General features: G+C 50.2%; 1 protein-coding gene across 1 annotated transcript in view; it reads left to right on the top strand.

Moving 5' to 3' along the window:
• trpm2 (transient receptor potential cation channel, subfamily M, member 2) overlaps positions 1-12,965 on the top strand; it is a 254,653-nt gene that overhangs the window by 147,111 nt on the left and 94,577 nt on the right. The window contains exons 16-19 of the mRNA XM_038790260.1: positions 1,946-2,006; positions 4,486-4,512; positions 6,378-6,392; positions 8,407-8,613. Coding sequence (XP_038646188.1) covers positions 1,946-2,006; positions 4,486-4,512; positions 6,378-6,392; positions 8,407-8,613 — 310 coding nt within the window. The remainder of the gene's footprint in view (positions 1-1,945; positions 2,007-4,485; positions 4,513-6,377; positions 6,393-8,406; positions 8,614-12,965) is intronic.

The raw sequence follows: 12,965 nt of genomic DNA, 5'->3' as shown, positions 1-12,965 counted from the left end.
AAATTTTGAATAACTAGCGCCTCGAATTGTGAGCGTAGCGACGGTGTGTCCTTGGATTTGGACTGAGCGGGAGCCCGAAGCGAGGGCGATAGTTTGGCTCACAGGAAAAATAGGAAGCGAACAGCGTCTTACCAGCTCTGGGTGTATAAAGCTCTCGGTGCTCCCGGAGTCAAAGAGGCATGGCGTGCTGTACCCGTTAATCTGGACCTCCGCCATCGAACTTCGTAGGTGCTTGGGGCGGGAGTGATCTAGGGTGACCGCGTTGAGTTGCGGGCCACGTGATGGGTGCCCAGGGAAGTCGTAGTCTTCGGAGTGGGCGTCCGGTCGAGTAGATGCCGGTACATTCTGGCGAGCTTGATGCAGGATCGCTGCGCTGAGTTGCGGGCCGCGTGATGAGTGCCCAGGGAAGGCGTAGTCTTCAGATGAGCTTTCTGAGCATGCCGATGCAGATGGGGCCCGTGGATCGCACGTGGTGAGCGGCGAGGAAGATGGCGGCCCCCATGAGTCGCATGTGGTGGGAGGGGGCGGGATTGGGGCGTAGGCCGCAGCGTTTCGGGCCCCGCGGGCCCGCTGGTGTTGGGAGCTATTTGTTCTCTCTACTGGGGAGTTAAAAACTGGGGCCCTTTTCGCAAGGCACACTCTAACATAGTGGCCTTTCTTCCCGCAGCTGCTGCAGGTCGCGGATCGGGCTGGGCAGTGCTGCCGCGGGTGCTGGCTTTGGCCACAGAAATGGCAGGCTGGGGCACCTGAGTAGCTGGCAGGAGCAGCTGAGTAGCTGGCTGGGGCAGCAGAGTAACTGGCTTTAGCAGCGCGGAAGCTGGGGGGCCGTGCGGCACAGACCTGGGGGGATTGTTGGTCGTGGGTCCACGATGAGGTCGCGGGGTCGGCGGGAAATGACATGAGGCTGCAGAAGGAGACTTCCATAGTGGTAGCAGCCTCCACAGTAGTATCTAAGTCCTGGGCCCCCTTTTCTAGCAGTCTTTGGCGCACATAGTTAGATCTAAGGCCCGCTACGAAAACGTCCCACACAGCAAGCTCCCTATGTTCAGCCGTGGTAACGGCTTGATAATTACAGTCACTGGAAAGATTGTTCAGTTCCCGTACAAACTCGGCTAGCGTTTCTGTAGGCCGCTGACGGCGAGTCGTAAACACGTGGCGTGCATAAACCTCGTTAATGGGCCTAACGTCCATTTTGTCCAATATTGCCAGCGCTGCGGTGTAAGAACCGGCCGGATTTAGCTGTGTGGAGATTCTGTGGCTTACCCTCGCGTGCAGTAGGCTGAGTTTTTGTTCCTCTGTTGTTCCGGCGGTGCTGGCTTCTGCCAGGTAGGCCTTAAAACATCTCAGCCAGTGGGAAAAAATTTCCTTAGCCTCTGCATCCTGCGGGTCAAGTTCTAGGCGTCCGGGCTTGAGGGCTGCTTCCATAATTTACTTTGACTGTTTCGTAAGTATATTAAATTGTTGGAACCAACAATTCTACGGACACGTGCTTGTAGGATTAGAATAGCGGTTTTAATATACTTACAACAGAGCCAGCCTGTTAGCCGTTGAACTTTCGGTGAACTGGCCGGCTGACCCTTTGACACGGATCTTTATACAGCAGCTCCAGGGGGAGAAGTCCCGGGCAGAGCCAAGGGAGGGGCCCAGTACAAACTCTCGAGTACTCCCAGAACTACACCCCCTGGTGGTCAGGTAGTACAACTGCACTTACAATATTGATACATATATACAGATTATAATACCGTGTGAATCTCATTCACCACAGTGAGTATTGTCTTCCTTGAGCTGGCAGTAAGTGGGCTCCCTGTGGATTTGTGGTGGGTTTGTAAGGACGTCACCTGATGCCCTCTCCCGATGCTCCGCCCCGATGGGCCGAGTTTCCGATGGGGGGAACAGTCAGAATCCTTCCAATCCTCACAAAATAAATTGTTTTTCTTTTCAGAAGGGACGAAGAAAGGAGAAAGAAAAAGCTATCGAGCGATCGTGAGCTGAACACAAATTCACCTGTCACTGGGAACCTCAACTTTGGACAACATACCATCTCACAGTGAGTACAAGGCAGCATTCAGCAATTCACATTCTTCTCTCTATCGCTGACTGGTTGTGTGTTTTCTCTCTGTCTCTCTTTCTCTCACTGTCTCTCTCTTTCATTCATTCAATGTCTCATTCCATCTCCTCTATCTGCATTACTCTTGTAATGCAGCACGGGCAGCACGGCAGCATTGTGGATAGCATAATTGCTTCACAGCTCCAGGGTCCCAGGTTCAATTCCAGCTTGGGTCACTGTCTGTGCGGAGTCTGCACATTCTCCCCGTGTGTGCGTGGGTTTCCTCCGGGTGCTCCGGTTTCCTCCCACAGTCCAAAGATGTGCAGGTTAGGTGGATTGGCCATGATAAATTGCCCTTAGTGTCCAAAATTGCCCTTAGTGTTAGGTAGGATTATGGTGATAGGGTGGAGGTGTTGACCTTGGGTAGGGCGCTCTTTCCAAGAGCGGTGCAGACTCGATGGGCCGAATGGCCTCCTTCTGCACTGTAAATTCTATGATTCTATGATATGTGTCTCTCTCTGTCTCCATCTGCCTATATTTCTGTCTCTTTGCTGATATTTTCTGTCACTCTGTCTAGCCTCCTTTTCTCTCTGCCTCCGCTGTTATCTCTCTCCTTACCTGTGCTTTTTGATAAGTCTTAAAAACATAAGAGATAGGAGAATTAATATATCAGACTGTTCATTGAACCTACTCCACCATCCGATTGGGCTTTTCATTTGCTTCACTTTCCATCCCTAACCTCAAAGTCCTCAACTCTATTCATGTTTGAAAATCTATTGATCTCAGACTTGAAGATACTCTGCAGTTGATCAATTATAGGCCCCTGGGATGAGAATTTTGAAGATTTACAACTCTTTGAGTGAAAACATTTCTCCTCACCTTTGTGCTTAGTTTGCTGACCCTTTACTCTCCAACCAAGATCACCAGCTTTTCATTATCGATCCTGTCAAGGTCTCTACAAATTTGAAATGTTTCAATGAGATCAACTCTCATCCTTCCAAACTCCAGAGAATTAAAATCTATTCTACTCCAACTCTCCTCATGTATGACAGCTCTTATCCCTGGAATCAAGTTAGTGAGCGCGTTCCTCCAGCCATGCTGCGCCGGAAAAGCAGCTCGCTGTGGCGGCACATCGTGGCTATTCAAAGCCGGGACACCCTGCTCCCGGGACCTACCCAGTTCACAGTCTGTTGAATCTCGCGGGATCACTTTTTGGCAAACTTGCATATTAGAGAATGTGCAGATTCCCGAGTGGAGACCAAATTGAGACCAAATGGAACAGCACTCATTGGGGTCTCCAAGAAGATCGGAGGCCCCCAGCTGCATGTCCCTTGGGCAGGGTGATGCCCTGGCACTGCTGGTGCCACCTAGTACCCTGGCAGTGGTAATTCCTCTCTGGCCACGGGGGAGGTGCCAAAGTACTGGAGAACAGATAATGTCGTTCCACTATTCAAGAAAGGTTGCAGAGACATGCCAGGGAACTACAGACCAATGAGACTCATGTCAGTGGTTGGGAAACTACTAGAGAAGATTCGGAAGGAGAGAATCTATCTCCACTTGGAGAGGCAAGGTTTGATCAGGAATAGTCAGCATGGCTTTGTCAGAGGGAGGTCAGGCCGAACAAATTTGATTGAATTTTTTGAGCGTGTAATCAAGTGTATAGATGAGGGTGGTGCAGTTGATGTAGTTTATATGGATTTCAGCAAAGCCTCTGACAAGGTCCCGAATGGGAGATTTACTAAGAAGGCAAATGCACATGGGATGCAGGGTAATTTGATAAGGTGGATTTGCAATTGGCTTAACGGTAGGAGACAGAGGGGCTGGTTTCACACAGTGGGCTAAACAGCTGGCCTGTGATGCAGAGCAACGTCAGCAGCGCGGGTTCAATTCCCGTATCAGCCTCCCCGAACAGCCGCTGGAATGTGGCGACTCGGGGCTTTTCACAGTAACTTACTTGAAGCTTACTTGTGACAATAAGCTATTATTATTATTAGTGACTGGAAGCCAGTGACCAGTGACGTACCACAGGGATCCATGCTGGGACCCCTATGTGTGTCATTTATATAAATAATGTAGATGACGATGTGGGGGGTTAGGATCAGTAAGTTTGCGGATGTCACAAAGATTGGTCGGGTGGTTAACAGTGAGGTTGAGTGTATTGAGTTACAGGGAGATATAGATGGGATGGTCAAATGGGCGGTAAGTGGCAGATGGAATTTAACCCTGAAAAGTGTGAGGTGATACACTCTGGAAGGAGTAATTTAACAAGGAAGTATACTATGAAAGGTCTGACACTGGGACGTTCCGAAGAACAAAGGGGTCTTTGCATGTTTGTCCATTGATCTCTGAAAGCAGAAGGGCAGGTTAATAGTGTAGTAAATAAGGCCTGTGGGACATTTGTCTTTATCAATCAAGACATAGATTACAAAAGCAAGGAGGTCATATTGGAGTTGTATAGAACTTTGGTGAGGCCACAGCTGGAGTACTGCGTGTAATTCTGGTTGTCACATTAGAGGAAGGATGGAATTGCACTGGAGGGGGTGGAGAGAAGATTCACCAGGATGTTACCTGGGATGGAACATTTAAGTAATAAAGAGAGGTTGGATAGGCTTGGGTTGTTTTCTCTGGAGCAGAGAAGACTCAGGAGGCGACCTGATTGAGGTGTACAAGATTATGAGGGGCATGGACCGGGTGGATAGGGAGCAGCTGCTACCCTTAGTTGAAGGGTCAATTATGAGGGAACACAAGTTCAAAGTGAGGGGTGGGAGGTTTAGGGGGGATTTCAGGAAAAACATTTTTACCACAGTGTGGTGATGGCCTGGAATGCCCTGCCTGGGAAGGTGGTGAGGCAGGATGCCTCATGTTCTTTAAAAGTACCCAGATGAGTAGATGGCACGGCACAACATTCAAGGCAATGGGCCAAGTGCTGGCAAGTGAGGTTAGCTGAGCAGTTTAGGGCCTTTCATGCATCGGTGCAGACTCATGGGCCGAAGGGCCACTTCCGCACTGTAGTACTCTGTGATTCAGTGCCTGCCTGGCCACCTGGAAGTGCCACCTGGGTGGCAGCCTGGCACTGCCAAGGTGCCCAGGTGGCACTGCCAGCTGGCAGGGGCACTGCCACTGCCAAGGTGCCAGCTGGCATTTTATTGGGGGGGAGGAACGGTCCCATATTGCTTTCGAGCTGGGGGGGGGGGGGGGGGCGCGCGGAGGTGATGCCATTTGGTTAGCACCGTTGCTTCACAGCTCCAAGGTCCAGGTTTGATGCCCGGCTTGGACCACTGTCTGTGTGGAGTCTGCACCTTCTCCCCATGTCTGCGTGGGTTTCGTCCGGGTGCTCCGGTTTCCTCCCCACAAGTCCTGAAAGACGTGGGCCGCGATTCTCCGCCCCCCACGACGGGTCAGAGAATAGCGGGAGGGCCTTCCCGACATTTTTCCCGACCTCCCGCTATTCTCCCCCCCCCCCCCACGCCCGCCCCCCGACACGAATCGCTGCTTGCTGTTTTTTTACGGCGAGCAGTGATTCTCCCCGGCCGATGGGCCGATTTCCAAGGCCTTTACGGCCGTTTTCACGAATTTGAATACACCTGCTATACAAGTGCGTGAAAACGGCGCCAAAGTGCCGTTCTGCACAACCATGCCACTGATTGGCACGGCCGTGGTGCGGCCGTGCCAAGGGTGGCATGGGCCTGCGAAGGGTGGGCACCGATCGCGGGCAGCGGGTACTTACCCGCGCAGTCTTTCTCCCTTCGCCGCCCCGATGGATCCATCCGCGGGGCGGCTGAGGGGCATTACAGACCGCGCATGCGCGGGTCTGACGCAAATGCGCGATGACGTCATCTGCGCATGCGCGGGTTGGACGGCTCCAACCCGCGCATGTGCGGCTGACGCATCGTGCGCGTCAGCCGCCGTGAGTCTTGGCGGCCGGGTTTAGCGAACATTCGCTAAGCCCGCGCTGCCGTTCTTCCCGGGGCCGCGATGCTAGCCCCGACCGGGGGGGGGGGGGGGTGAATCGTGTCCCGGGAACGGGCGTTACAAGTTAGCTAGGAAGGACCTAAAGAGAGAGCTAAGAAGAGCCAGGAGGGGACATGAGAATTCTTTGGTAGGTTGGATCAAGGATAACCCTAAAGCTTTCTGTAGATATGTCAGGAATAAAAGAATGACTCGGGTAAGAGTAGGGCCAGTCAAGGACAGTAGTGAGAGGTTGCGCGTGGAGTCCGAGGAGATAGGAGAGGTGCTAAATGAATATTTTTTGTCAGTATTCACACAGGATAAAGACAAAGTTGTCGAGGAGAATACTGAAATACAGGCTACTAGACTAGAAGGGCTTGAGGTTCATAAGGAGGAGGTGCTAGCAATTCTGGAAAGAGTGAAAATAGATAAGTCCCCTGGGCCGGATGGGATTTATCCTCGGATTCTCTGGGAAGCTAGGGAGGAGATTGCTGAACCTTTGGCTTTGATCTTTAAGTCATCTTTGTCTACAGCAATAGTGCCAGAAGACTGGAGGATAGCAAATGTTGTCCCCTTGTTCAAGAAGGGGAGTAGAGACAACCCCGGTAACTATAGACCAGTGAGCCTCACTTTTGTTGTGGGCAAAGTCTTGGAAAGGTTTATAAGAGAGAGGATGTATAATCATCTGCAAAGGAATAATTTGATTAGAGATAGTCAACACGGTTTTGTGAAGAGTAGGTCATGCCTCACAACCTTATTGAGTTCTTTGAGAATGTGACCAAACGGGTGGATGAGGGTAAAGCAGTTGATGTGGTGTATATGGATTTCAGTAAAGCGTTTGATAAGGTTCCCCACGGTAGGCTATTGCAGAAAATACAGAGGCATGGGATTCAGGGTGATTTAGCAGTTTGGATCAGAAATTGACCAGCTGGAAGAAGACAAAGGGTGGTGGTTGATGGGAAATGTTCAGACTGAAGTCAAGTTACTAGTGGTGTACCACAAGGGTCTGCTTTGGGGCCACTGCTGTTTGTCATTTTTATAAATGACCTGGAGGAGGGCGTAGAAGGATGGGTGAGTAAATTTGCAGGTGACACTAAAGTCGGTGGAGTTGTAGACAGTGCGGAAGGATGTTACAAGTTACAGAGGGACATAGATATGCTGCAGAGCTGGGCTGAGAGGTGGCAAATGGAGTTTAATGCAGAAAAGTGTGAGGTGATTCATTTTGGAAGGAATAACAGGAAGAGAGAGTACTGGGCTAATGGGAAGATTCTTGGTAGTGTGGATGAGCAGAGAGATCTCGGTGTCCCTATATATAGATCCCTGAAAGTTGCCACCCAGGTTGAGAGGGTTGTTAAGAAGGCGTATGGTGTGTTAGTTTTTATTGGTAGAGGGATTGAGTTTCGGAGCTATGAGGTCATATTGCAGCTGCACAAAACTCTGGTGCAGCCGCTTTTGGAGTATTGCGTGCAATTCTGGTCGCCGCATTATAGGAAGGATGTGAACGCATTGGAAAGGGTGCAGAGGAGATTTACTAGGATGTTACCTGGTATGGAGGGAAGATCTTATGAGGGAAGGCTGAGGGACTTGAGGCTGTTTTCGTTAGAGAGAAGGCTAAGAGGTGACTTAATTGAGGCATACAAGATGATCAGATGATTAGATAGGGTGGACAGTGAGAGCCTTTTTTCTCGGATGGTGATGTCTAGCATGAGGGGACATAGCTTTAAATTGAGGGGAGATAGATATAGGACAGATGTCAGAGGTAGGTTCTTTACTCAGAGAGTAGTAAGGGCGTGGAATGCTCTGTCTGCAACAGTAGTGGACTCGCCAACACTAAGGGCATTCAAATGGTCATTGGATAGACATATGGACGATAAGGGAATAGTGTAGATGGGCTTTAGATTGGTTTCACAGGTCGGCGCAACATCAAGGGCCAAAGGGCATGTACTGTGCTGTAATGTTCTATGTTTTATGTTCTATACCAACCACGGTGCCAATCATACCTGAAAATGAATTGCAAATTTGTTCAAGTGAGGCAAAAGTTGCCATAGTCCCAGATGACCACAGGCTGCTTTCTCCTTTGAGGGGGAGAGCTGTCTGGTGGTGGTTTAACCTGAGGATCACCACACCTCAGGTGAGTGGCTAGGTAGAGAAGGTAGGGCCTTCATTATTAATAAGCTACACTAATATAATGCATGCTGGAAGGTTAAAGATAGCAGACAGCGTGGTTGTTGGGTTATGACACTTGGTTCCAGAAATGGAGAGTTTCATTCCTAGGCACCAACATCCATCACCTTAGTTCCACAACAAATGTAATGCCTGATGAGTGTTGTCATGACCCAACTGATTGAGCTGTTGTTTTTTCTGTTGGTTGTCGTTTAAGGACTGTCCTGTTGCCTCGTTCTGATGATCAGGATACAAAGCCACTGTCGCATTGGCAGCAGCTGAAAGCTTTCTACACATCGCCCGTGGTAGTCTTTTACTGGAACGTGGTGGCATATTTCGGCTTCCTCTGGCTTTTTTCGTACGTTCTGTTGATTGATTTCCAGACCCAACCTTCAGGAAAAGAATATTTTCTTTATTTCTGGCTTTCTACCCTGGTGTGCGAGGAAATCAGACAGGTAAGGCCCAATTGTTTGGCATACATGGTCAAAGGGCACAGAGTGCAATATCTGGAGTTAGCCACTTTTCGTTAGCCTGGGGGAGCTGTGGTTGATTCTAGCACAAGGCAAGGAAATGGAGATTTCCTCTTCTTGCTACACAGAGAATCATAGAATCCTTAGAGTGCAGGAGGCCATTTGGCCCATCAAGTCTGTACTGACCTTCCCAAAGAGCACCCTACTAGGTCACACCCCCACCCTATCCTCATAACCCCACCTCAACTTTGGACACTAGGTGGCAATTTGGCATGACCAACCCACCTAACCTGCATGTCTTTGGACTGTGGGAGGAAACCGGAGCACCTGGAAGAAGCCGACACAGGCATGGAGAGAACATATAACATTCACACAGTCACCAGAGGGTGGAATCGAACCCAGTTCCTTGGTGCAGTGAGGCAGCAGTGCTAACCACTGTGCCATCATGTTACCCGGGTTAAAGGATCACAGAATTATTACAGCACAGTCGAAGGCTATTCGGCCCAGCGAGTCTGCACTGGGTCTGTAAATGGGCATCTCACTGAGTCCCATTCTCCTGCCTTCACCTCCTAACCCTGAAGGTTTTTTGTTTTCAAGTAATCGTCTAATTCCCTCTTGAATGCCCCAATTTACCCGACCTCCAATGTACTCCCAGGCAGTTCCATCCAGACCCTAACCACTCACTCCAAAATGGGAGATTTTTCACATTGAATCAATCCAATATCAAGCCACCCTGGCTCAGACGACAAAGTAACAAAAATCTCATCAGGGAGATAAGCAAATGGGAAATTTAAAAAGATGTCCTTCTTGGATGGCAAAGAGCACATATTAGAATTAAGACTGCAATATATTGATAGCACAGGAATAGAGGGAGCTTTACCATTGTTAGAACCCCTCTATACCTGCCCTGGAGGTGTTTAATGTGACATTGACATCTCTCATATAAGAGCAAAATACTGCAAATGCTGAAAATTTGAAAAAAAAAACATGAAAATGCTGAAAAAAGTCAGGGGGTGTGTTTGTGAGAGAGAGATGGGGTGAGAGAGGTAGAGTGTCTGTGTGAGAGAGGTAGAGTATCTGTGTGAGAGAGGTAGAGTGTCTGTGTGAGAGAGGTAGAGTGTCTGTGTGAGAGAGGTAGAGGACCGAAATCTCAAACAAAATGACTAAAGGCGCAATTCAGCGGACCAAATTAAAATTCTGGTTTTGGGCGCGTATGGCGGGGACTTTTTCAATGGCCGCTTTGGTGAGATCATGGCTCATTTTCAATAGCATTTAGTGGCAAAAATGAGCCCTCACATAATCTGGATTCTTGACATTGCTGGGTCTCTCGCTGTCTAATTCCCCCAACTTGTGCCTCACTGTTCGCCACTAACAGGTGGGAGCTGCTTTTAAACGTCCCTCACCGCGCACTCCCAGTCAACACACAAGCATAGCAGCGCACAGTCCTGCTTCTCGCTTGGGGATGCTGACCTTGCAAGGCTTCCAGTGCTGTGGATGAAAGGCAGGGCTTGCTGTTCCCCCGAGCAAGTCGGAGAGTAAGTAGCAGGGTCAGCAATGCTGCCTGGGAGGATGTGTCAGTGGGTGTCAGTGCAGGAAACATGACAAGGAGGACTGGCGTCAAATGACCAACAATCTCCAACCAGCTACAAGGGTAAGTTATCACCTCTGTCCTGTAATCAGCTCTGCCTGCCACCCCTCAAATTCCCAAACTGCCCTCCACCAATCCACTGGCTGGCACCTCGTACCCTCCCCACCTCAGATCTTCAAGCTTGTTCCTCAAAACCCTCAGGCACCCATCTTCATGTCCAGGTGTAGTGCCCACACATGCCATCTGCTCCAGACCCCTCAAACCATCAAGCATGCGGATCATATGCCCTCTCTTTGTCCCCGCAGGAGAAGATAGCCCATAATAAACGGGAAAGGGTCAAGACAGGGGAGGAATCCCAGAGATTTGAGTCCTCAACCCCGAAGAGGAATGGGCCTTGGAAATCACGGGGTTGCCTGAGGAAAGAGCAGTCACCAACAGCGAGGTTGGCCTGCACCAGAGAGGGGAGGATCCACTGCCCCTTCCTCCATCTGACCGATTTCAGATGAGTTATTAATGTCAGACAAAATGATCCTTCCCTCTCACTGACCACATGTCCAATGTCTTGCCGGAGATGAGGCCAGGCCATCCGGAGACATACCCCAGCCCCCCTCCACGTAACCCAAGAGAACACCGAGGGGAAAGCTCTGTGGAGAACACCGGTGATACTTCAAAGCTGTGAACGCATTTTCCACCAGCACAGGAACACACACCTCAGTCAACAACATTAGTGAACAGGTATCTTGACCCAATCTGGTGAGCACAACACAGTTGCTAATGCACATCAGATGGAGGCAGGAACATCCAAGGGAGGCAGCAGTCAGAGGTCTGATGGATCCCAGGGCACAGCTGGGTTTCAGCCAGATGTCAAGCCTCTGGACAAAGTTCACCCAGAACAAATGCAGATGATAGGTCATGGCTATGAGATTCAGGAGGGGTGTCAGCAACATTCCAGTGACTGCAAGGCCAATTGGAGGAGTCCCAAAGGCTTCAAGCACAGGAGATGGTGCAGCAAATGCATGGCACCAAGGCCAACACTGCTAGGGTACCAGTTGCAGCGGAAAGCCTGGAGCACAATGGCTGCATCTTGAGTAGTGGTGTCCTAGGCATGGCTCAGTCTGTGAGAACCACAGCTGAGGGCCACAACATCAGGGACATGACCAAAATGCAGATAGACAGATGCAGAGCATGGCCCAGTCACTGAGGACCATCACTGAGGGTGTTGACACCATGGTACAAACAATGGGAGGACTCCAGGACATGCAGCACCAGTTGAGTCAGAGGCCTCTGGAGCTCACTGTAGCTGCCCCTCTGTCCCATGAGGTCCTCCGGGGTCCTATGGGCACAGACAGGGAGGAGGAAGCACGGGAGGCCAAACAAGGGCCTGCCACCAAGGAAACTAGGGTTGTCTCAGGGAGTGGGGGGAGAGAGTTTGCAGAGGGTTGAGGTGGGGGGGGGGGAGAAGGGTGTTTGGGGGGGGAGGAAATGAGGGTTCTGGGGGAGGGGGGTGTTGATCAGACGGACTCAGCCTTGTCCAAGAAGAATCTGGACACGATGAGGGCCTCCTTGGTTTCCTAGCATGTCAGACCCTCATCGCAGCCTATCCTCCATCCCCTGGCTCCTCCTCAGGCATGTCCGCCAGCCCTTTCTGATTTGTCTCCTCCTCAGACGAGACCGCATGTCCCTGCGCTTCCTCGTCCTCCTCCAGCATGTTGCCCTCCTACCGTACCAAATTGTGGAGGGCACGGCAGACCAGCAAAGCAGGAGATCCTTTGGGGGGGGGGGGGGTCTACAACAATACTCCGTCAGAGCGGTCAAGGTGTTGGAACCACATTTTCAGCAGCCTGATGAATTGCTCAACAACACACGGGTGGCACATGGGCTTCATAGCATTGGGCCTCTGCGTCAGCCTCAGGCTTCTGCACCAGCATTGTCAGCCATGACCTCTCCTGTCTCCCATAGAACCATTGAAAGGATACACCACAGAAGGAGTCTATATGGCCCATCTTGTCTATGCTAGCCTGAGGACGCACATGAGCCCTTTCTAATCTCATCTTTCTGCACTCGGTCCGTAGCCCTGTAGCTTGCACAACGTAAGCTGCAGATCCAGGTACCTTTTAAGAGTTTAGGGTCTCTGCCTCCACCACCAACTCGGGCAGCAAATTTCAGATCTCGACTACCCTCTGCATAAAAAAGTTCTTCCTCATGTCCCCTCTGCACCTTCTACCGCTTATCTTGAATCTATGTCCCCTGGTTCTAGAATTCTCCACCAATGGAAACTATTTTATTCTGTCCACTCTATCTCTTTCCCTCATAATTTTGTACACCTCAATTAAATCACCCCTCAGCCTTCTTTGTTCCAAGGAAAATAACCCCAACCTATCCAATCTCTCCTTGTAGCTAAACCTCTCTAGCCCTGGCACCATTCTTGTGAACCTCCTCTGCACTCTCTCCAGAGCAATTTTGGCCTTCCTGTAATGTGGTGACCAGGACTGCACACAATATTCCAGTTGTGGCCTCACCAGTGTTTAATACAATTCCAACATTATATCCTTAATTTTATATTCTATACCTCTGCCAATGAAAGAGAACATTCCATATGTTTTCTTAACAACCTTGTCTACTTGAACTGCTGCCTTTAGGGACCTGTGTACTTGTATGCCAAGATCTCTCACTTCATCTACCCCTCCTAGTATATTCCTATTTATTGTTTACTCCCAATAACTGTTTGACCTCCCTAAATGCATGACCT

The sequence above is a fragment of the Scyliorhinus canicula genome, chromosome 2 (assembly GCF_902713615.1).
Source record: "Scyliorhinus canicula chromosome 2, sScyCan1.1, whole genome shotgun sequence".
Classification (NCBI taxonomy): Eukaryota; Metazoa; Chordata; class Chondrichthyes; order Carcharhiniformes; family Scyliorhinidae; genus Scyliorhinus; species Scyliorhinus canicula.
The sequence above is the reverse complement of the archived record's forward strand: the minus strand, read 5'-3'. Positions and strand labels throughout refer to the sequence as shown.